The 23,600-nt window shown below is 39.8% G+C and overlaps 1 protein-coding gene across 3 annotated transcripts in view; it reads right to left on the bottom strand.

Moving 5' to 3' along the window:
• Window positions 1-23,600, bottom strand: part of sh2d3ca (SH2 domain containing 3Ca) — a 44,643-nt gene that overhangs the window by 2,871 nt on the left and 18,172 nt on the right. The window contains exons 5-14 of one of the 3 annotated variants that reach the window (XM_067484107.1): window positions 7,711-7,839; window positions 5,343-5,492; window positions 4,619-4,896; window positions 4,409-4,486; window positions 3,581-3,738; window positions 3,102-3,474; window positions 1,029-1,158; window positions 700-815; window positions 287-458; window positions 76-187 (exon numbers count right to left, since the gene is read on the bottom strand). In XM_067484107.1, the coding sequence (XP_067340208.1) occupies window positions 76-187; window positions 287-458; window positions 700-815; window positions 1,029-1,158; window positions 3,102-3,474; window positions 3,581-3,738; window positions 4,409-4,486; window positions 4,619-4,896; window positions 5,343-5,492; window positions 7,711-7,839 (1,696 nt within the window). The remainder of the gene's footprint in view (window positions 1-75; window positions 188-286; window positions 459-699; window positions 816-1,028; window positions 1,159-3,101; window positions 3,475-3,580; window positions 3,739-4,408; window positions 4,487-4,618; window positions 4,897-5,342; window positions 5,493-7,710; window positions 7,840-23,600) is intronic. The other 2 variants (XM_067484108.1, XM_067484109.1) reach the window with 2 other exon arrangements.

The raw sequence follows: 23,600 nt of genomic DNA, 5'->3' as shown, positions 1-23,600 counted from the left end.
TTAACATGGGCATGTTTTCATATGAAACAAATGCGAACATATGCCCAGTACTTTCTATGTGAACTGGGATCTCACCTTTGCCATCATTTATGTTCTTCATGAAAGGTTTGAGCTTCTTCTCATATAGAATAGCGCCCTCTGTGTGTCTCTGCCGTAACGTCACCCACGTCTGCTCCAGTCGGGAAATCTGAAAAGAACGAGTGATATAACAAGAACTTTGGTTAAACGATTTGATAAAAACATGAAACATTGTAATGATGGTGACTTTCATCTGTATCACTCCCACCTGTGGCAGTTCCAGGGCTCTCATTACTGCAGCAAAGCCAAACATGTTGCCCATGTTGCTTTTCAGCTCTGCTGCTAATTGGATGGTCTTATGGAGCAGGGCTGCCCTCTCCTCTGTGCTACCTGTACAGCCGAGCAGGTCCACTGCAATCATGATAGACATGGTGTAGAACCTGAGGAAATATGACCATACCATTTATTAAAAGGTAATTTTACAAAAGGTTTATTGAACATTTTAGACAAATCAGAGGTGCAGAAAGAGGTGGAACACAAGCTGACTAAACATGTTTTAAATCGTGAGCGATAACGGGAAAGAAAAGAACACAGAGCAAAGATAATCAATAGCTGGATGGATGGAGATGTTGCTGTGTAATGCATAAAAAAAGCCACTGGGGGAAAAAAGGATTTTTGTACCTCTCAAGTAGGTCGAGTCTCAGCTGGTGTCCATGTGGAAGTGTCAATAACTCCAACCCTGAGGACAATCCCATCATCCTTTGCATCTCTGAGGTTACACCCAATATTCTAGCAACCTGCAAGAGTTAAAGATTGCACACGTGTGTGTGCAAGATTTTTTCAGCGTGTGAATACATCTATCTGCTTACATTCATGTTTTTCTACATAATATGTGATCGTGCGAGTTAGCTTGTGTGAATGTGTATTTAATTACATGTTGTGCATGTCTATGCATTTGGGCTTGCCTGTGAACTCTATATAGTTATGTGTGTGTGTGCATACGTGCGTACCGTGCAGTCCACCATGGTGATGTGTTTAGCTGCAGTCCTTGCATCCACCTCAGCCAGCAGCTCTTTGACTCTCTTCAGCACGGACATTTCTAGAGGCTTATTCTCAGCTGGCAATAGGCAAGATTCGTACCTGAACAGAAGCAATTACACCGCTTTAGAAAATATCGAACCATAACAGGATAAGAGCACTGGAGATGACTACAAGAAAAGATTGGTGAGTAAGCTACGGCAGAAATGTTTAGAACCCGGTAGGCTCACCCAGTGGTCCAGCTGATTGGTAAAACTCCACAATCTTCTAACCAGCGTTTTTGAAAATGATCCCATAAGTTTAATTATAAAAGTTTTCATGTACTGAGAAAAAAATTATTTATCAGTGCCAGGCAGCCTCTGCCTCCCACTAGCACATAAAACATTAAGTGTCCTTTATTGACTTAACTGCCAATTTTCCCAGTAGTGTAAACAACAATCCAGCAATAATCCCCCACCACCAAAATTTAACTCTGGGTGCTCAGATCTCCAAAGCTGCTGCCTGCTCCATTGCTGCTGCCAGATCAGTGTAACTGTCCATATTCCTTTTTTAAGCCTCATCTGCTGTTTCCTCCCCTGGCACCATGAGCCCAATAAAATACAGTATCTGCTGTGTCTCTGACCACAGCACAAAGACTTCCCTCAGGCTATTTCCCACTGGATTATCAGATGTTTACTCCAGTCCTGTTTCCCAATCTCTGCTCAGTTATAACTGTACTGCAGTGCTTGGGCAAAATCTCTCTCCCTTCTCTATCTCTGTGTCATATATTTACTGTCAGAAGCAGCTGCACTGACCTTTCAACAAACCAACCTTTCATGCTAATACTGCATATATGCAACAGTGAAAAACAGATCAAGAGTCAGGGCCCGCAGTTACGTATTTTGGAAAAAAATAACAAATCAATTGCAGAGTTTAATTAATTAATTAATTAATTGATCAAGTCTGGTTTCCTTGATTCCCTGAGTCTTTTGCCTGGAGATTGAACTGTTGGCGGTGGGCCTCGATCCATACTACATGCCCAGAGAGTTCTCACACGCCATATTGATCGCCATCTATATTCCCCCCTCTGGCTCCTCAGCTTGCGCATGTGACGTCATATACTCGGACTCAGCCAGACTACAGACCTGACATCCTGACGCCCTTTTTATGATCTCAGGTGACTTTAATCATGCAACCCTCTCCAAGTCCCTCGCTACTTTCACACAGTATGTGGATTGTCACACGATGCGGGAGAAAACAGTAGACCTGATGTACTTAAATGCTAAAGAGGCCTAAAGCTCTTCTTCTAGATGAGTATATTTACTCCTCTAGCTGGGCTTTTTTCTTACTTATTGTAGTGGTTTGGTGGATGTTCTTTTCCTTTCTTTCTACTTTTCATGCGGAGAGCAGCTGCTACAATGCAACACATTTTCCCTATGGGATTAATAAAGCTGTTGAATCTTGAAGCAGATTTCATTGCATCTATTGCTGTCTCATTCAAATGTTTCATTCTCTTTATGTACTTTTTTACATGTGCGTTTGTTGTCACTTATTAACACTGTTGCCTTTTGCCAACCCTACAGGAGGGATAAGGACTGTCTGTTAAACTGTTTCTTTGATCCTTTCTTTAAACAACAGTCTTTTGGCTGAGTGCATCGATCTGATGCAGAAGAATATATGTCCATATCCCTCATATCGTATCTCTCTTTTTGGGTCAGCGTGACATCAATTACCTGAGTGCATATTCAGCCTTAGATAATGTTAAACCAAAACCTGCTAACTATAGTTCTGATTTTCTCCTTTAAGTTTTTCACTTAAAGAATTAAATAATGTTGAATTGACCTCGTAGCAATTACTAAACTTTTAGCAAGTATATACGTGGCAACTCCAGCACAACCCACAGTGAATTTAAAGAGACGGTGTAAACCAGTGTGCTGTTGAATTAGCTCATAAATTGAGTTTTTCTTGTCACTGATGACCTCATTAAATTACAGAAGTTGTCTTTGAAAAGATGAAGTGAAGAGCAAGTTTGGAAGCCCAGTCTTGACTATGTGAGTCTCTCATACCTGGATGGCCTGAATGTGGATGTTGTCTCCACCTGTGGGGCGCTGAACATCCCCTCTCCTTCTTCCCTCGCTCCCTCCTCTCGCCTTTCCTCCACTCTCAATCGCTCCACGTAGCTCTTAGCTGGGGGTTTAGGAGGCCCAGCAGAGCAAGGTCTGAGGTCACAGTAGCTCCCTGCAGTTTCTGAGGAATGTGATTGGTAAGTGGGATGATGGGCGGGTGAAGAGTGCACTATGTGAGAGGTATGCGCAGGATGCTCTGGATGGTTGTTACTGGCTGTAGGACTGAGCTGAGGGTCACTGGAACGACGCATCACGGGGGACGGTGGGACAACAGCCAGGGCCCGGCCGCTTGAGAGTGCTCTCTGCCTATTGACTGAAGAAAGAGGAAAGCTTCTTAAAATCTGCAAGGCCATGTTTGGGAAAGAGAGTACATTTATACTTTATGTATGGGTGTGAGTTTGTGTGTCACTTGCACTTACTAGCACAATATGCAGGAGTTGGGGTTTCCCCAACGGGTGACAAGGGGTGGCGATACTCCTGGATCTGGTCCATACTCATAGCACAGTTACGCATTGCATCTTTATGGTGGTGAATTGTCGATGGGCTGCAAACACAGCAGTTTTTGGATGTTGAAAATCTTTAAGTATGGATTTAAAAGTTGGTAAGTTTCTGAGGGGAACTTAACAAAGCTGTGCAGTTTAAGATTTCAGATAACAGGAATGATATGGTTTAAGGTTATAAATGTTTTGGGTAAGAGAAAAATGACACATTTCAGTTGGTGTGACCTTTCTGATAAATACATACCTAATTTTTATGTCATTTATGAATTCCTAGCAAGGTTGATGAATCGAAATCAGGAGCAGAAAAATATAGTAACATGTGCCTTCTAGGAAAAACACTGCAGGCATTTTTAAGATGGATAATTCTTTAGTTTTTTAGGTCTGGAAGCTGTTTCACAGAGTTTTGTCTGAATATATTTTCAACACATCTTTGCTTTAAAGGCAGTCTGCTATTTGTGCTCCCTGTGAGGCTAAATGTGCATACAATTCAATGGCATATTTGTCTGCTCCCTTATAGATTCAGCTTTCAAAGTTTTGTCATGTTTGAAAATTGAGTGATCCAGTCAAGTGAATAAGTCATTTTGCAGCTTCACTGTGAGGGGACTAGAGGACTTGATGCTCACTATTAGAGGAGGTGGTAAACATGTGAAGTTAAGTAGTTGTGGGAATGTGGGAGGTAGGTGCAACACTACACACTAGTGCAACACCAGTGTCTCTCACACACATACAAACAAAGACACAAACAACCTGCAGTTGGGCACAGGTTCCGGCTGTGGTTCTGGTGGTGCCACCGGTGTCTCAACTGGACTGGGACTGTCTGAGTCACTGATTATATTTGCAACATAAAGCAAGAATGAAAAAATGAAAATTTTTGATGAAGACTGGAAAAGGGAACTGTTAGATTTTCATTACTCGCTGCTGAGCACAAACCCAAAAATACAATTTCTCCTCACTCACCTGTGGGATATCATCTTCTCTGTCGTCAGCCCATCAGTCATGGTGACACTCCTCCTCTTGATGTAGGCTCCCCTCTGACTGGATGGTGAACAAGCAGAGCCTTGTTTGCTGTTGGACAGGGCAAAGGTGGCCTCCAGGTAACGTAGGGGTAGAGTCCTGCTGACTGGAAAGGAGATGTGGACTCCGCTGGACTGGGAGACTGGTTTTTGCTGCCCAACATAGAACCGCACAAGCTCCTGTACTGAGTCAAAACTGTCAGACTCCAACATATATTGCACCTGAGGATGAGGAGACGTCATAATTAAATATTGTTTAGTTTTTTTGGCCTGACCGCTGTATCTAGATTGCAGCATGAACATTTTGAAAAGAATGTTGTATTTTGTATAAAGTGAGAAACCACAGAACATGGGTGTTCATTTTTGTATCAAAATCTCTTTAAATTTCTTTGAGCTGGGAACACAAATGCTATTGTTGCCACTAAATTCTTTTATTTGTGCATTGATGAAAAAGTTTACACAATGTAGAATCATGTAATAACGATGTAAATATTAACCAAGTAATCAATTAATTATTCTGCATTTCCTAAAAAACACATTGTAATTACAAAGCACAACATAATTAATCTAAAACAACAAAAATAAAAACTATATGGGCAAATTTAACAAGGTAAAAGATCATATAAGTATATTTTAAAAAGTGATGAGAGTTGAAAAAGACTGAGTACCTTGGTCTCATTGGATTTGACCAGGACTTTGCTGATCTTAAAGTGCAGCACCTCATTATCCCATCGACAGGTCAGCACATAGTCCCCCGCACCGGTCAGAGAATCACGGACAAGGAAATCTCCGTTACGTAAAACCAGCGACTCTGACACCTAGACACAGACAAAGAATCCATGTGGCTTAGTAAGTTAGTAAAAGGAGACAAAAGGGAGGCAAAAAGCTCCAATCCTAAAGAGCCCCATATTAACTTTACTCATGAGTGAACCATGATTATTTATGACCATGCCTGAGGACAGTTTGTGTTGCTGAAGAAACGATCTCACTGCCAAATTGTCTCTTCTATATGTAATGTGAACAGGCAATGACGGATAAAATGGCAGCAACAACGACCACAAAGACTCTGAGGATCCATTTTATCGACTTCAGCACTATTGTAAAAATGAAACTTATTTGGAATTTATTGACCTAACAGATAATTCAGAGAAGCAATCCCCTGGTTCATAGTCAATAGAACTGCTTCAGGCTGTACATCTTGCTGATACCAAACACTGCTGATGTGTTTCTGGTTTTATATGTGAAGAGATCACGAATATCGATCCAGTAGTCATGTAGTAAAACAGAAACATATGTCAAACTGAGTAGTATTCCCTATAGTATAGTATAGTATATAGTATATAATATAGTATATTAAACTACTTGAAAAGAACTGCAGAGGTGTAAAGCTTCAAGATTGCACAAGTTAGAAAACAAGGTTTAAAATGTGCAATAAATGTCAGCGCCCAGCAGGAGGCAGTATATACACAGATCAGGAACTAAAGTACAGGATTCACTCGGGACACATTTCAAAACATATTGCTATTGCATTCGTTTTTTAAGCTTTTATCTAAATTTATATTTATATGAAAATGTATTTTTTTACATTTTTTGGAACATAATTCATAAAACTGTTTGACTTAAGCGGATATCAGATTGGTGGACATGCACTCACAGCTTGTGTACATACTTTAAGTCTTAACTTTAAAGGAGAGAAGAAACAGAACAGCATGAGGGAAACAAGCTGGAAGTAAGTATGGGATTTAAAGGAGCTCATGTACAGTATCCACCCACAGTGTGTGTGTGTGTGTTGTGGAGATCTAGTCACAGTCACTAAATATTGTTTTGGTAACCAGGGGGTTCAGGGTTTCCCCAAGTTTACACAGGGGCAAATCCATGAATAAATGAATATTTTATGTAAATCAATAGAGGAAAGACTCACAGATGGCTGATTTGAATCTGTGTTTGTGTGTGTGTGTATATGTGAGCAACACAGAGGTTGATCAAGCGACAGAGGCTGTTTATGAAGTACCCTCCACATGTGCATGTTGTGTGTGTGTGTGTGTGTGTGTGTGTGTGTGTGTGTGTGTGTGTGCTTGTTTGTAGGGTGCAGTTCTGTTGTTGTGTGTCTCTTTATCTGTGTCTTAGTCACCAGCTGTGAAATTCAATTGCGTACATCAGCAACACGTGCAGCTGTCTGTTTGGAAGAGTTTCCCCTCCTTAAGAACGCTAAAGCAATTTCCACTGAGCTGTGACAGATGATGGGATTCATTAATCAGTGTCATTCTGTGTGAAAAGCGTTTAAACTGTGCCTTTAAAGCCAGAGACTTTGGCCAAGTAATCGCTCAGCTAATACTGTTGGTTGACAACTACATCAACCCACACAGTAGTTTGAACCTTTATCTCATAGAATTCTGGCTTATTCTCTTTCAGGAATTATTTCGATGTTAATCCATTTAAACAGCTGAGTGACCGTGACATAAAGTTTAACTGGAAGCTTTTGACTCCCATCTTTGTAGGATCCTTGATAAAACCAACAAACTGATACGCACACTTTATTATTCAGAAAACACAACCTTGACAAAACAAGTAAAATTAGGGCCAAGTCTAATTTTCTGAGCATTTTCTTGCATTGAGCATTACTAAATGATTTGTTGAGCCATAAAATGTGAAAAAATAGGGACAAATGTCAATCACAGATGCCCAAACTTAAATTTGTTTTACCCAAAATCCAAAAATGCAGCGTATCCTCATAATGCAAAAAAAACATTTGTGCTAGATTAAACAATTAATTAACAGTTTTATTTTTGGTTTATTCATTTTTGTCAGTCAACTAGTAATTTCAGTATTTGTTTACAAACTTGTATGTACTTGCTTGCATAGGGCGCGCGTGTGTGTGTGTGTACACTGTGTATACTGTACAAAGGCAGTATGTTGCCTCAAAGATTTATTGCCTTGGAAAGTGTATCCAGCATCTTGACTAGCCCAAGGTGTTTTCTTGTCCATGTATATGGATTGTGGACTATATGTATATGGATTTACAGTGTGTGTGTTTACCTCTCTGGGTATGTGTCCATGGTACCAGCTATGGCTCCTGATGTCAGCAGGGCTCAGTTTCAGCTCCTCCTCCAGCTCTTTACGAAGTTTCTCGGGAGGAGACTCCAGCAGGTACTTCTCCTTGGAGAACTGCATGAAGCAAACACATGGAAGAAAAGAAGACATCGCATTTAGGTTGTACAACATGTTCACATGGTAATGAATATATCTAAATTTTAATTTATACATCTAAATTCCACAGCGGGTTATTTCCTAATCATATTGATAACAAAGCTAGGTAATTTGGAATTTACAATACATTAATAAGTATAATAGTACTAGTATAATACTCTAATATAGGCTTATGTTTCTGCTAAACCAGAGCATGTTTTACACAAGTACACAGCAACGTGCAAAAACACACACCTGTGTTACAGAAGGCAAACCTGCAGGGAAGCATCACTGTGTGCTCCCTTCCCTATACACACGAAACAATCCAATCTACCCTGACCTGGTTACTAAGAAGGCAGAAATCATCATCAGTAAGCGCTCATTGCTCTCATGTATCGCGGAGACCTAGCTTTAGGTTTTGAGTGTGGTCACCCAGGATGGCTTGTAATAATACCTAATACACACTTCATATGCTCAGTACACAAACAAATGAATCATATTTCAGATTTCAAAGCTTCTTGTTTCCATTTGCACAAAAAACAGCACTTGAAACCAGGAAAATAAAACAGCACTGGACATTTTCACAATTGTTAAACTATAAATACTGCACAGTTGTGTGTGACAGAGAGATAATGGTCAATTTTTAAGTCCGGTTTCTTTAATCAAATTGACAGCCGGACAGAATGAAATTGTGCGATGTTACAAAATACCCAAGTGCCCCAAGAAATGTGTTTAAAGTGCTTGATTAATCCACCCGACATGAAACTCATTAGGCACTTTACACTTTACATTAACCAGCGAAAACAGTATCTGATATGTATCTGAAGTATCTGAAGTACTTTGCTTAGGTAAGAAGGGAAAAACAGGAAATCCCGCACTGGGATTTTGACGTTATGTGAAGGCACCATAACAACCACTGATTGTGGAAAGATTGAGTGCAGATAGATGATCTTAGAGGAGGCAAACGGAGGACGTACACACACAAATACACATGCACACACAAAAACACACCTTTCTTACACAAACATGCACAAAACACAGAAATCCACAAAGGAATAAACAGCAAAAGGAAATCATCTTGACTCTGCCAATATGAAGGAAAATGAGACTAGAGACCAAAATAAACAGTAAACAACCTTGTCGTTAAGGCTAGCCTGTCATTCCCCCTAATATTTTCCTTCAGTCTCGGTCTCCAGCTCAGTGTTTTTCTGTCTTTCACTTATTCACAAGCTTTTCCCTCTTGCCCATAGTTCATCTCCGCTCTCCTTTCATCATCTCTCACAAACATAAAGTGTCAGTAAGTTCTTAGACTGTTGCTGAACATGTGTGTTTCTGCCTGCGTGCATGTGTTTCTGTGTGTGTGTATGTGTTTCTGTTGTGTGTTTCTGTGTGTGTGTGTGTGTGCGTTTGTGTGTGTGTGCTCACGCGTGTGACATGAGGAGACTAAAAGAGCCAAACAATCGATGTCATCATCTCCAGCCCACTGCAAGATGAAATTATTAACTTCCTCTTCTGCTTGCCTTTTTGCCTCTCTTTTGCAAACCCCAGGGGAGGATGGAGGAATATCACTGTGGAGGTTCACTCTCCCAGATAAGATTTGAGGTGTGTGTGTGCGAAAGAGTGAGAGAGAGAGAAAGATAGGGGGGGAATAAAAGAGCAGAAGGGTCAAGTGCAGTTATTGCTTTTTCTTGTCTCCCTGGAAACCCAGGAGAGACCTGCCACTGAACTGATGCTCAGTGATGAACTTTGTGTGTATGTGTGTATGAGTGTGTAAACCTATAAAGGGTTGTGAGGCAAATTGAAATGTCAGTGGGCTCTATTTATGATACGGTTTGTGTAATAGGCTGATATCAAAGGTTGACAGAAAAAGGGACAGATAATAAAATGTGATTTGACAAGGACAGATAATCCCAATATATACAGTACCTTATTACAGTCTAACATCTGGGTCCATCTTACATCTACTATTGCAGTGGAATTCCTCTTTGGGACTATATGCACACTTCTGAATGCAGCTTCCACTGAGAAACAACATACACTATTGACTTTAACATACACAGACTATCTGATGTGACACATTTTCCTTTTACGGAACAAAGAAGTACAGACATAGAAGCTCAGTAGAGGTGAGAATAAAGAAGATAAAACTCGATTCAGGAAAAATGTGCAGACTGATGACAAAAGGAGAACACATAGAGGGAATATGTACAATGGGAGACATCTACAAAAGCTAATATATTACTAGTTTTGTGATGATCATAAAGTTGCCTGTACTACTATAGTTTTTGTTTACAGTACTGCATCTGCTGACAAAATAAAAAACGTATTGACAAAAGTATTCAGACCCTTTGCGGTAGCAGTCTAAACTGTGGCCAGCTGTATTATGTTTGCTTTCATTTGAAAAAAGAAGACGTCTGGAAGAGTCTTCCTAGAGTTGCCGGTCAGGTCAAACTGAGTAACCACACCATAAGATCTTTGTTCAGAGAGATGACCTGAAGCATACAGGAATGTCAGTGAGGGAGTATGTCAGGATGCACCAAGTGTCTGACTGTCCTTTACTGGTCTACAAAACATTACAAAACAGACTTGAAGATGGCAGCTCAGGGACACTGGGAATATATTTTTAAGATGTCATTATGCTGTATTGTGTGGGCATTGGATTGATGGGCAGAAATAACATTTGTATGCAGTAAAATGTTATATTTTCTGTAGTTTATTCTACACTATGCAATACTTTTACTAAAAACTGTACTTTTACTACAGTTTTTCTCATTCTAACTAGTACCTGCAATACTATTTATGATATTATTACTATGCCTACTTTTGTATTTGTACTTTTTTCCGTATACATCATAAAATTGGTGAAGGAAATATTGAAATTTAAATATGAGCAGGCTCCTTTTTTTATTTTCTTATTTATTTCCTGAGGGTTTACTAGACTGAAGCACATAAACATATTTAGCTTTAAAGTTATATACAGAAATCATTGATTCATCAAAAGAACAGCCACATGGAGTAGGTAAGAATGTCTGATCAAAACAAAGAGATTCAGTATAAACCTCCAGACAGAAAGACAGGAAATGTACAGAAGCAGACAAGCAGCAGACACAGAGACAAACAGACAAAACAACCTGCATTCATAAAAACAGGACATCAGATATTCAGGAAGGCACAACAGAAACTCATTAATGTAGACAGAAAGGCAGACGCACAAGAAGACAGGTAGCCCATTAGCAGATGAGAGAGTTTAGGCAATTTAGTAGCTGAAGCAGGACTTTGCTCCCTCTGGGGAGTAAAGAGAGAGAAACTAATTGGTGTGCGAGTGTGCACATGGAGAATGTGTGTAGTTGTGCATTCATCCATGTAGTGTATATGCGTGAGTTCTACATGGGTGGCACTACTAATGGATGGTGCTCTATTTTGGGTGAGAGCTGAGTTGGAGCGAAACTAACACCAGGTTACTAAAGATAAGCTGGCATAAAGGATGCCTTAGACGTTTCCAATATAATTATAGTTTGGATGGATGATGGAGATACTGGCAATAGACTATAGGGGCTAGGGTTGTGTGAATATGAGTCATAGTTAACAACACAGTGTGATCTGTCACCTAATTTACGCCAACATGCACTTGAGCCCCTTTTCCTTGTAGCTGGCCAATTAGACGGCTTTGCCTGATGACATCACAGTGAAAATTGACACTCAACATCAGCAAGAGAAAAAAAATGGACCAACTAAAAGGAAAATAAATGAAAGAGATGATAATTGGGAGGAATTGTAAATATATGCACATATTTATACATATATTATGCACACACCCTAAAGTCTGTGTGTGTGTGTGTGTGCACGCACAGCAGTTCTTGGTTTTGTTGTCCGTTCTATGCTGAAACTGTTTTTTTGCCCAGTTTGCTGATTCTCTTAAGTGCTGTGCAGTGCTTTACAGGTCTAATACACAAACTAAGAAATATTATTTGATTAGACAAACACAATGAGTTTCAGTGATTTAAGATTAAAAAAATATTTTTAAAACTGACGCAACTTTATCTTTGCATGTGGGAAATATGCAGTCACTGGTATTTACAGTCGGGTAGAAGATTAACAGTGGTACAAATTAGCATGTTGTTGTCTGAACAGGAAGCAGTTTGTTTTCCAGTTCTGGTTAAAGTAGCAGAAAGTTGACTGCCGAGAGCAATGTCAGCGGACGCAACTAAAAACAAATACCTCAAGAGCAAAAGCATAAATAAGAAACTAAATGAAAGATAATTTCTGACAAATATAAAAACCTGCAGAAAGAAAAAAAGTGTGTGGAGGCAGCATGGATGTAAAGTGAAAAAAAGGAGCACATTCCAATGGGGAAAAAGGCACCAGAAGCACAAAAGACAGGAATGCAGTCTAAACAGACTGCAGCACTTGGATCTGAGCACATGTCAGAATGCACCTTCTTTCTTTTTAAGGTCGTGGGCTTGCTTCTAACCCCATTGTCATGGTAACACCCTGAGTGGTGTGGGCAATGGGGGTAGGAAACAGGGTGGAGGAAGCAGGCACAATTCTACTTCTTGCACACACATGGTCAGGGGTCCAAATGTTAAAGAATGTCTGCTCCATGATCTGCTTTCTCTTCCCCCTCCCCCCCCTCTTCAACTCTAGGCCCCCTCTCTTTGGGGAGATACAGACCAGGAGTATCACCCTAGGAGAGGAGAGAAGATATATATAGGTATATCTATATCTATATCTATCTATATATAGATAGATATTTTTTGACATGTTTATGACACAATTTAAGACATGTTATCCCTCACCAATGTCAGTTTTATTAAATGAGCTTTTGAAAACCACAAGTAATAATCCTTTGAATTAAAGTTCCCCATTTCACAGTGTGAGTTGCCCACAAAAAGACGTAAAACTGCTTTAAAATAACCCCACCTTACTGATTAATATGAAGAAAGCTGTTACTAGTTATGCTTCTTTCATTGATCTGAGCTGTCTGGCTGTGAATCAGATGCAGACTTGATAAAACATGAAATCCTCAAGTATATATATTCATATGGAAAGGAATGAAGAAAAAAATGTTCGAGAAACTTGAAGGGCCCCAAGACTAAAAATCATATTTTTGACCCTAAATAAGACTGCTGTAGTCACAAACCAGACACAGAGCCTGACATAAAACACTATATTTTCCAGTAATAACAACCCTTTGCCTTGTGTGGCAGCGTCTACAAGCACATGACACAAACGGGATGTACCAGGCACTCAAAGGAGAAAAAACAGAAGAAGAAATGGAACCCAACATAAAAATAACTGTGCTGATGTCTCATATGATGAGACAGCTAGTCCCTTTAGACTGTGAGAGTGATGACTGGTACAGAGACAGAATATGAGACTGATAACAGTGACCTTCTACTGTCATTAGGAATGAGTGTCTCTTGTGAAGACAAATACACATGCACACACAAAAACACACAGGGCATTCATCCCTTGAGGTAGCTGGAAGCTTATATATATCCCATCAAAAAAAAAAAACGTATATGCTCATACAGAGTACTGGTGTGAGCTGTCAGCCAGTGTGGTGTCAGAGCTGAGACCCCCTGGATTGAGTGACAGCTGGTGGACAGGATATGACATACACCTACACTCCCACAGAGACTGTGGGAGCACAGTGCTGCTCTGCACTGCATGGCATTCTGAAAACAGAACAGCAATATAGAAATAGTATTTTCATTCCTATAGTTGTGTCTGCTTGTATCTATGTGTTTCAGTCATACTTTATTAGATATAAATATTGAATTTGCATCTTTACTAAAACAAGCACACTCCTTTACTTTTGTATCGTGTCTAGGGAAATACTGCCTGTACATAAAAATATAGATTAAATTGTGCGTCTGTATAGTCTAAGAGACAACACCAGCTCTCTCTGCTCATAAAGCTGTGACAGCACTCTTCATGTGCAGATATTTTTAATCGAAATATAAATTTCGGTAACATGGTGGCGTAATCTGTTAACATTGATAAATCAAATGAGTGGGGACATACGGTAAAAAGGATTTCAAACAAGCAAAGGGGGTCATGTCACACTCTTGTGGGGAGTAAAAATAAAAATGACAGCACGGTGTGAGGCACAGCTTCTGGTACATCTCAGTAAATTAGGTCAAATAAGAAGAAGTAGCTCTGCAAGATCAACCTTAAAACCTCCCCTGGATTAAAGTGAGTGATGCTGGATCCACTGAACACAGTTGCTGTGTCCCTACAGTAAGATAGTGATTAAAATCTTGTCAAAGCTCTTATGAATAACCCCCACAGCTAAAATCTGGAAAAAAAAAAAAATAAAAAATAAAAAATAAAAAAAAAAGATTTCCTTCAGGGTAACTCCCTCTCAGTGAACCTAACCACACTGTCTCTGTCCTTACTTGACTCCTTATCTGACTCTGCCATTTATATTTTAACAAGTGTGATTCACTTCTTTCCTGCTTTTTGTTTCTGGTTCCAAGACCTACTAAAGCATTTCCTCTATAGCTCTCAGCACTTTAATGTGAAGGCCATTACTGAGAGTGCAACATGAGTTTGAATGTGTGCCTATATGCTGACAATCAGCTGCCTAAAGGACTAAATGTCCTCTCTGTGTCCCTGCCCTGCCTGGTTATGTGGTTTTACTAAGTATGTACCAACAAAAAGGGACTGTGAATTGTATACATTTGTCCTCATTTATCTTAATCTTTTAAAGTCTGTTTGCACATGACAGCTCCATCAGCAACAGTGGGAAAGTAAACAGAAAGACAGTAACCTAAATATTCTAGACATGGAAAACAAAAAAGACAACATAGACTTTTTTCTTCCTTACAAACAGACAGAAAAACACATTCACACACAGACATAAATACACACGACAACCTTACTCGCACAAACACACACATACACACAAAGGAGCGGAGAGGATTTTAATGATGTTTGACTGTTAAGTACGACTCCTGACTGCGTGTCTCTCCCTTGCCTCCTAACCCATGATTTCTCAGCTAAACAGGCCTACAGGCTACACACACTGTCTCTCTCCATCTCAACACATATACACACACAATCAGAAGAGGGAGAGGAGTAAACAGCCATTTTCCCAAAGCATCCGCACAGACACAAAACCCCTTTTCCCACAAATCAACACACAACAAACAGAAAACACAAAACAGCAATTATACAAACAGTACACCAGAAAACATACATATCTACACACACACACACACGTGCAGGCACACACACACACAGATGACACGATAACATTTTGCTGAAGGTGTCGGGTTATTAAAGAAACAGACTTGAGTATGATACAGATTCATATTACACTGATTCAATTATAATCTTTGGATGACAATAGATAGGTTGCTTAAACCTAATTAAAGGGGAATAAATGTAATACTTCTGCTAATGACATAGTAATGTTGGTGCACACATGGTGTTGTTGTAATTATATATACATACAAATTGAATGCAGAGACATGCACAGCTCTATTGCAGTGACTCGCCCCAAAGACTAGAATCACAGCTTGAGAGTGAGGTATCACATTTTAGTGTGTATGGGGCGGAGCAGCTGCAGACTGCTCAGAGTGGCCACGCTGACCTTTGTCCTCCATGACTAAGACCACCGGTGTAATGTTGGGATTGGTCAGTGTAAATAAAGATGTTAGGGTTAGTTAGTTAGCAGTCGTGGTTTGTCCTAAAATCTGTGCTTCCTTATCATCAACTCACATCGTACATAACGTGCGTCACATGAGTTGTGGAAAGTATATCATTTATTTGACACTAAAACGTCTTGAGTTTGTGAACTACCTCTGTATTTGTGAATTTTTTTAAATACTATGTGATGGTCATTTTGGTTTTCATAGTAGACAAGTAGCAGGCTGGATTTAAATAAAAGTGATGAAGGGATGGACTCATGTCCACAAAGCAAAACCATTATGTACAATAAACCAAATGCCAACACCACCAAACATGAAAAAGGGCGCACACATATTCAGACCCCCATGCGTTTTCCGTCGACTCAGCAATGCCACACCTACAGATGCTGTTGTCATGGTAACTCTATACTCTGCAAGACCCAGCTGGTATGTATGTGCATACAGACTGAGTGTGTGTGTGCGCGCGTGTGTGTGTGTGTGTGTGTGTGTGTGTGTGTGTCAGATTAATATGCCCCATGTGTGCTTTGCTCTGTCATGTGCAGTGGTGTGTACTGAAGAGAAAATTGTGGCAGGTCATAGGCAGTTATCATGGCATAGTGTGTATGCTTGTGTGTGTGATCTCTTCCTTAGTATTCGTATAATATCCAAGCCATCAGTTTTCTTTTTGTGCAAACTGACCAGCGTTCAGTCATCCCTGACCAACCACTGCAAGACTTCTAACAAGTTCAGATTCAGATGCAAGACAATAAAGTGGTTCAGTACTGACTCTGATTATAGGTGCAAATTACTGTTGTGCACCTGCACATCATTTTCTTCATCATAAACTATTTGCAGAGCGAATTTTGCAAGAATTCGATACGTTACGTACACATGTTTGCTGGTTTCTTTCTTTCTTTCTTTCTTTCTGTATTGTATGTATCTGCTGCATTTTCTGCTACCAGCTGTCAGTCACTGAAATTTTTTGAAATAGTCGGGTGGACAGTGTATTGTTTCGCTTGCATTCACAGCCTTCTTCCTTTGCCTACCCAAGACATTAGGAAAAGAAAAAACTGGTATACACTCTAAAACCATACATAACTACAGAACTCCTATTGGGAATAAAATCCATATGGTAGCCATAAAATATATTTTGAAAAAAGATTTGTTTACTTATTGGCCATATTTTCTTCAGGAAATTGTGCCCATCAATTCTTAATACGTCAGTGCTCCACAAACCAAACCAAACCACTGTGGATAATTCAAACCCTGATAGAGGCACACACTTCTGCCCTAGTTAAGACCCTACCTGCATTTGGTTCTCAGAAAACTTTAGGTAGAGATCATCTTTCTTTGTATTGAAAAAAGGGCCAATAGTCAGAGATGTTTGACTGTTTGCTCATCATGTGACCAAAACATTTTAAAGTGCAGTAGCTATTCTTGGTGCATCCTAACTGAACTGACCCTGCCCATATATTCCAGAGTGGCTAAAAAAAAGAAGTGTAATCACACCGAATGAAAGCTTTGCTGTTCAATCCCTGAATTCACGCCTGCTTTTTGGTGCCTCTCATACTTCAATTCTCCGTCACTGCAGTGCAATTTATAGTCCATGCGAATGTACACACACGTCTGACTCATCGTGTAGCTTTTCTTTATTTTCCTCTGCATTTCATCAGGTTTCTCCCTCCTACCATGCTGTAGGTAAACAATGCAGCCTCTTCTCTGCACTCTCTCACTTTTCCCTTGACCTGCTCTGTTCTTTGTTTGAATATTTAGCCCTGTCTGTACTTGTCTTGTACTTTGTCTTTCTTTTGAACCTTATCATTCTGTGATGCATCCACCTGCTCTCCATTTAGAGCTGAGAAGGATGAACCTATGGGAATAAGTGGAAAGAGGTGAATCCTCTAATTTGTTCTTTTCTAACCAGCATCAAAGCAAATATCTTTTTCTTCTCTTACTCTCTCCTAATATGTACTTTATTATCCTGCCAACTCATTCCATTACGTTCTCTCTCCTTCCTCCTCCATTTTTTTATCCCTCCTCTTTTAAGTTAATCATCAGGCTCTTTATTCATCTATTCGCTGCCGGTTCAGCTCACACTCCATCCCTCCTACTCTAACCTGCCATTTCTCAACCACACATCATATCACTCTCCATTCATGTGCACCTTCTCCTATGGATTCAGTCAGATGCTCTATAGGTGTGTGGTTTTTTATGTGTGTTGATGTCCTACAACTGCAGAGGCATCACCTTCACTCTCCATCAGCAAAACAGAGAGAGACAGAGAGGGAAGTTGAGTGGAACAATGCATTAGAAAGTGAAAAATGGAATGAAAGTAAATAAAAAAAAACTATTTAAAAAAAACAACGTCCAATCCATGGAAGCATATGCATTACAATGTTACAACTCAACAGACAAGAGTTAGCTTTGTGTCAGGTGAAATCCACATGTATATATATTTTATAAGCAGGATGTATGGCTGTGTTTCGTGGTTGTGTTTCGATTACTTATTTTAAATAACTTGTTTTCCTTTACTGAAAGCATATTGTCCTACTTCCTGCTCCATTCAAGGTAACACCAGCTCTTTAATTGCTCTTCAATTTCAGCACAGTTTCACTCACCGTAAAGAAAAAAATCCTCCTTTTGTCTTTAACTTAAACAGGAGCTGTTAGTGTATTTGACAAACCAGAACCAGCTGGGACAGCTGAAAGATGCTCTGGGTATTTTAATCACACAGCTGAGAATACATGTCTAACCTCTCATTCTGGCAGTTCAGAGGAGAGATTGTGACTGGTGGGGACGAGAGTTGGGAGAATCATGAATGTCACCAAACTGGTCCCATTTCTGAATGCAGTATGACCTCATTGCAACCAATGTGTGAATAATGCTCCACTAAATCAATTTCCTCTTACAATAAATAACACCTTCCCAATGTTTGGTGCCAGTATTACTTAATACATCCACTCACTCAAACACACACGCCCCTGAGGGCTATGCCACTCACTGTCATCCTTTCCTCTCAGGACTGAACCATTAATGGCTAATTTGCAGGCTTTTTGAGGTGAAAGGTCATCACACTGATGGATGGAAGGTCGGACTTATCAATACTAACCTTCTCACTGTTAACACACACACACACACACACACACACAAATATGTGTTAGTGCAGAAATGTGTCACATTTAAACCTACATAGCAACCAATCAGATTTATTTTATAGTATTATTCACACTCACACACACATCCATTCCTTTTTTGCCATTTAACCACAAGCAAGTCCATTATGAACCATAGTACTACCATCTATCGTGGCAGTGACAGGTGTGAGGAGAAAACCACAAACCCACATCCATTTCCTCTGTGCATTTAAACAGGAAAGTGATGAAAAGGGAGAAAGAACAAGTTAAAGGACAGTCAGCAGAGAGGCTAAAATATAGGTGGGGAGTGGTGAGGAGGGAGACAAACAGATGCTTCATCTGCCTTGCTTAGTGAAATTAAAATAGAAATCTGTATCTTTCACTTGACTTAAAGAGAGATTCTACAGCTGAAAACACTAAATGTACCCACAAGAAACTTCATTTATTTAGCCACACAAAGAGGAATCTGCAATAATACAAGTCCAATTTGCGGCATGTTATACTTTATTTGCTCCCATAGACAGAAAACCATATGGTGACACAGCATCTAATTAATTAATCAATGACTGACAGCAAAGGATTATTCAGTTCTGCCTCCTGAAACACTGACAAGGAACAGGCTATAAATACAAACATGGACAGCTTCAGCCAAGCACTACCACAGCTTTTAATATTTTCTTTCCGGCATTGTTAAATGTTAGTTATAATATATTATGGGGAATGCTGCATTACTCACTCTAGTGTTAAGGGATTAGGCTCAACCTTAAGCTTTAAAATAAAACTTTAATGGAATCAATCCAGAGAAGGAGTACTCAGTGAGAAAATTGCAAAGCAAAGTACTGCGTTCAAATTCTGCTAGTGTACATGTTGTGATACACATTTACCGTGACTGCATCGCTTTTTCATTTTTTCCATGTTGAATTTCCTGATTTACATTGGAAAGCTTGAAATCCCTGAATCTCCCATGTTTCCTTTGATTGATTGGTAATATTGTGACATTTTGATATATAAGATTATTCACTTTCTGGGCGAGAGCGGTTTGAGGATTTGTTACCGCTTCTGCACAGACCTACAACATCACAGCTTGGAAGTGTGTCATGAAGTTTAACTGTCGCTCATTCATAGTGACAGCTTACTCCGTGCAGTTTGAGTACAAACCCACAAATTCTGCCTAGTCACAGTACAACCGATGACCTATCGACTGGCTTCAGAAATTGACGCAGACACACCAATTGCACAGAAAGCGATAATAAAGATGATGCAGTAGCTGAGGCTGAAACTAAAGCAGCAATAAAGAGAAGGATGAAAGGTAAATAGATTTTTTAAAAAAAAGATAAGAGTGGGATAAACAAAAACAGGAGAACTGAAACCGAAGATACAAAGGGAGTTAGAATAAAAGAAGGCAAAAGTTACAGAGGGAGAAAAAGACAGTAGTGATGAAGTGACAGAAAAATGGTGAACGTACATGAAGGGATGAAAACAGTTTGATCCCATAGGTAGAACACACATGAATATTCATCTGTTTTATCTCCCAATTACAAGCACACACACACAGACCTGCAGAAACAAGCACGCCCTAAAGCTGTAATGTCATTGGCCAGCAATGATGTCATCTCTTACTGGAGGTTGAGCAGCAAGCTGTCCCATTGGCTGGCTGAGGCAGACAGCAGGAGAGTGCTGCTGAGGTATCAGTTCCATTCATACCGAGGCAGCAATGGAGTGCCTGTGTGTGTGTGTGTGTGTGTGTCTGTGTGTGTGTGACCACTGACACTAAGAAACACAGGCAAAGCTAGATGGGCCATGTTCATCATCCAAGGCACAGACAGCACCTGCTGGGATGCTCCCTTAATGGAAACAAACACACACACACACACACACACACACACACACACACAGAGAGAGATGAACAGAATTTTGCTTTAGTGCACACTATCAAATATGTAAGTAATGAAGCATGCACACATACAGTTGCACACACAAAGCTGATGGGGGTTGGGAGGGTTGCGATGGGTGTTGTCTCCCTGTTGTTACCAGGCTGTTGTCATGGTGATGCAGATGGAGCTTTTACTGATAGCTGGGATTCTCACTTTGCAAAAAACTATACAAATGCACCAGCAACACTCTCACACCTCTTTTCATTGATGCCTCAATGTGCACACCTTCTGAGAGCAGCTTGCCCTTGGAAATTCTTGCACGCCAGAGAGAAACTAGCAAACAGAAAGGGACTCGCCTTCGGTGTCTGTAAGTGCGTGCGTGTTTGTGCACATGTGTGAAGGTGTGAATATAAACACTCCCGTGAGATACACTAGACACGTTCCTCTAAGAGATGCTCATGGGAAATTAGCCTGTGATAGCCTGTTACAAAGCGCTGCATGTTCACTCTCCTTCCTCTCTTCCTTTTCCCCCCCACTTATTGTACATGCTTTACACTCCCCCTCCTCCACCTACACCTCCCACACTTTACCCAAACACCCCTTTTTAGAGTATGATGTCATTTTTGGCCTTCCATTTGCCTGCATAGCTGCTTGAATTTCTTCCATGATGTCACGTGTAAACACCCAAGATGCAAACTAATCAAACATAATGCTGCAAGTTTATACATAACAAACAAATCTAGATTCATACTATTGAAAGAAACAATCCAGATCAGCACACTAAAAGCCATTTAGGAAAACACGATAATGCAATTTGAGACGTCCTGATACAGAAAATAATTGCGTTGCTAAAGTGTTCTTTGCCAGTGCCTTGTCCATTACTCTATTAAACCTGGACACTTCTAGTGCTTACTTATTGTACACTAAAACATCATTACTGTTATCTACCGCTCTATCCACAAAGTCTCTTCAATTTGAATTGAACTACATCCTACAAAGCTATCAAATTCCATTCAATTTAATTTGTTTAATCTTTAAACAGTATCTGTATCTAGCTCACATTAAAACCCCAATGTGCTTTATTGATAACAAAAAAAACAACCAAAAACAGCAAGTCTAGCAAACTGGTACCAGGTCACTTGTCCATTTATGTATTTGCAGTAAGTTTATAATTAATTAACTGATAGAAAATTATTTGATGACAGTTTTATTCTTTGTTTAAGATGTAAAAAGGTCAAACGCATATGAAATGCTCATTGTCTGACACTTGGCAATATAGAATTCACAAAATTGGAAAAAACCCTCAAAGTTAAAAGCAATGTAAATTGCAGCCCTAATCTCTAGAACCCTTCTTGCACACATGTGCAGGCATGTACACATGCTAGGTGACTGTCTGTGCATGTGTGTATGAGGGAGAGCAAGTGTGTTCGGTGCCATTCTCAGCTGCTCTCTGCAAATCACCCAGAGACATTTTAACAGCCTGGGGTCTTTTCATAAAGGAAAATGATGCATTAAAAACTCCACAGAGGTCCGCAGCCTTCTGTAAATCAAACATACTTTATCCAGTGGGATTTATTAGTAATTATGCCAGCAGCACTGGCATGGAGAGTTGTAAACCCTTAACCAAAAGAAAATACAATCATCCTGACAAAGCAGGTTATGCTCTGTATGTTCAGCCTAAATAGGCAGCTATCCAGCAGATTACATTTATTGTGAATCATTTCAAGCAGAAGGCTCTACTTTTTCAATGGGCTTTCAAACCATAAGGGCTCAACCATGCACTGCAACTGCTACTTGGTTCATTTTAGAAAATTGGACCTTTAATGCTGCAGCCAAACCAATAGCCTCTGGGTTCTTGGGGGTCAGAAGAGGTCAAAGATGAAGACAGCAAACAATTGCCGACCTCCTGCTCCAAATCCCTTCACCACGCCACACTAACTCTCAGCTGTGTATTTCCCAGCATATGTGAGCATGGGGTGTGTACGTGCGGATCTACAGGCATGTGTGATTTCTTCAGTGAGACACTGGAGGGGAGACTTCAGAGGACTGATTAACACACACACACACACACACACAGGCAGACAGACAGAGACAGACACAGACACACACACACACACACACAACCCAGCACACGTACTCTGTTCAGCCCCTGTCAGTACTAAAAGTTTGCATGTAAAACTCACAGACACTTGACTTTATTCATCTTCAAACACTTCACATTTGTGAATGAATGTTCTTGGAGTAAAAAACGATTGAAGTGAAGAGGGAGGAGAATATTTTCACTGGATCAATGGTGAACAAAGCGGATGTAATACATAAATGGCACCAATGTGCGATGCAATTAACTTAAACTAATTGTAAAATTTGACTTTTATGTTGACAGTTGTAAAGAGCTCTTTCACAATCTCAGTTTCTTATTATTTAAATTGCTTTCAGCATCCATTTATGTCAGAGACAATCAGCCAGTAACAAGCAAGCACAACATAGGTCTTTACATATTTAAAGGAACTAATAGATAAATTATATTTTAATTCCCACACCTTAACTGTAAAGACATAGGAAGATGGTGATAATAATATTCAGGTAAAGAGCATTTTCATCCCTGACCTACAGGCAGTTATTTTTAGAATAATCTTTCCTCTACCAGCTTCTGTTTAAAGGGTTTAGGCTGTGATTAAATGCACAGCAATATTCACCATAGGTTTATGTTCTTATGTTATCCTATTTTAAAGTTTTCCTTTATCATGTCAGCTCTGTGATCCTGGCCTGTAGCTAAGAGTCATGATATGAGAAGGATACTTCATTTTCACCATTGTAAGCAGTGAGCATGTTATGCACTTGAATTTGCTGAACCACACAGTGCCCGAAGACACTATTTATACTTCATAGCCTATGGTCTGTAAGAACTACATTTATTTATTAATACAGTGCTGGAAAAACGTATTTGTCATCTTCCTGTTTTTTACATATTTGTCAAATAATTGAGATCATCAAACAAATTTTAATATTACACAAAGATAACCCAGGTTAATACAAAATGCATTTTTAAATGATGATTTCATTTATTAAGGGGAAAAAAGCAGTCCAAGCATGCC

The sequence above is a fragment of the Channa argus genome, chromosome 18 (genome assembly GCF_033026475.1).
Source record: "Channa argus isolate prfri chromosome 18, Channa argus male v1.0, whole genome shotgun sequence".
NCBI lineage: Eukaryota > Metazoa > Chordata > Actinopteri > Anabantiformes > Channidae > Channa > Channa argus.
This window is presented reverse-complemented; position numbering and strand designations above follow the sequence as displayed.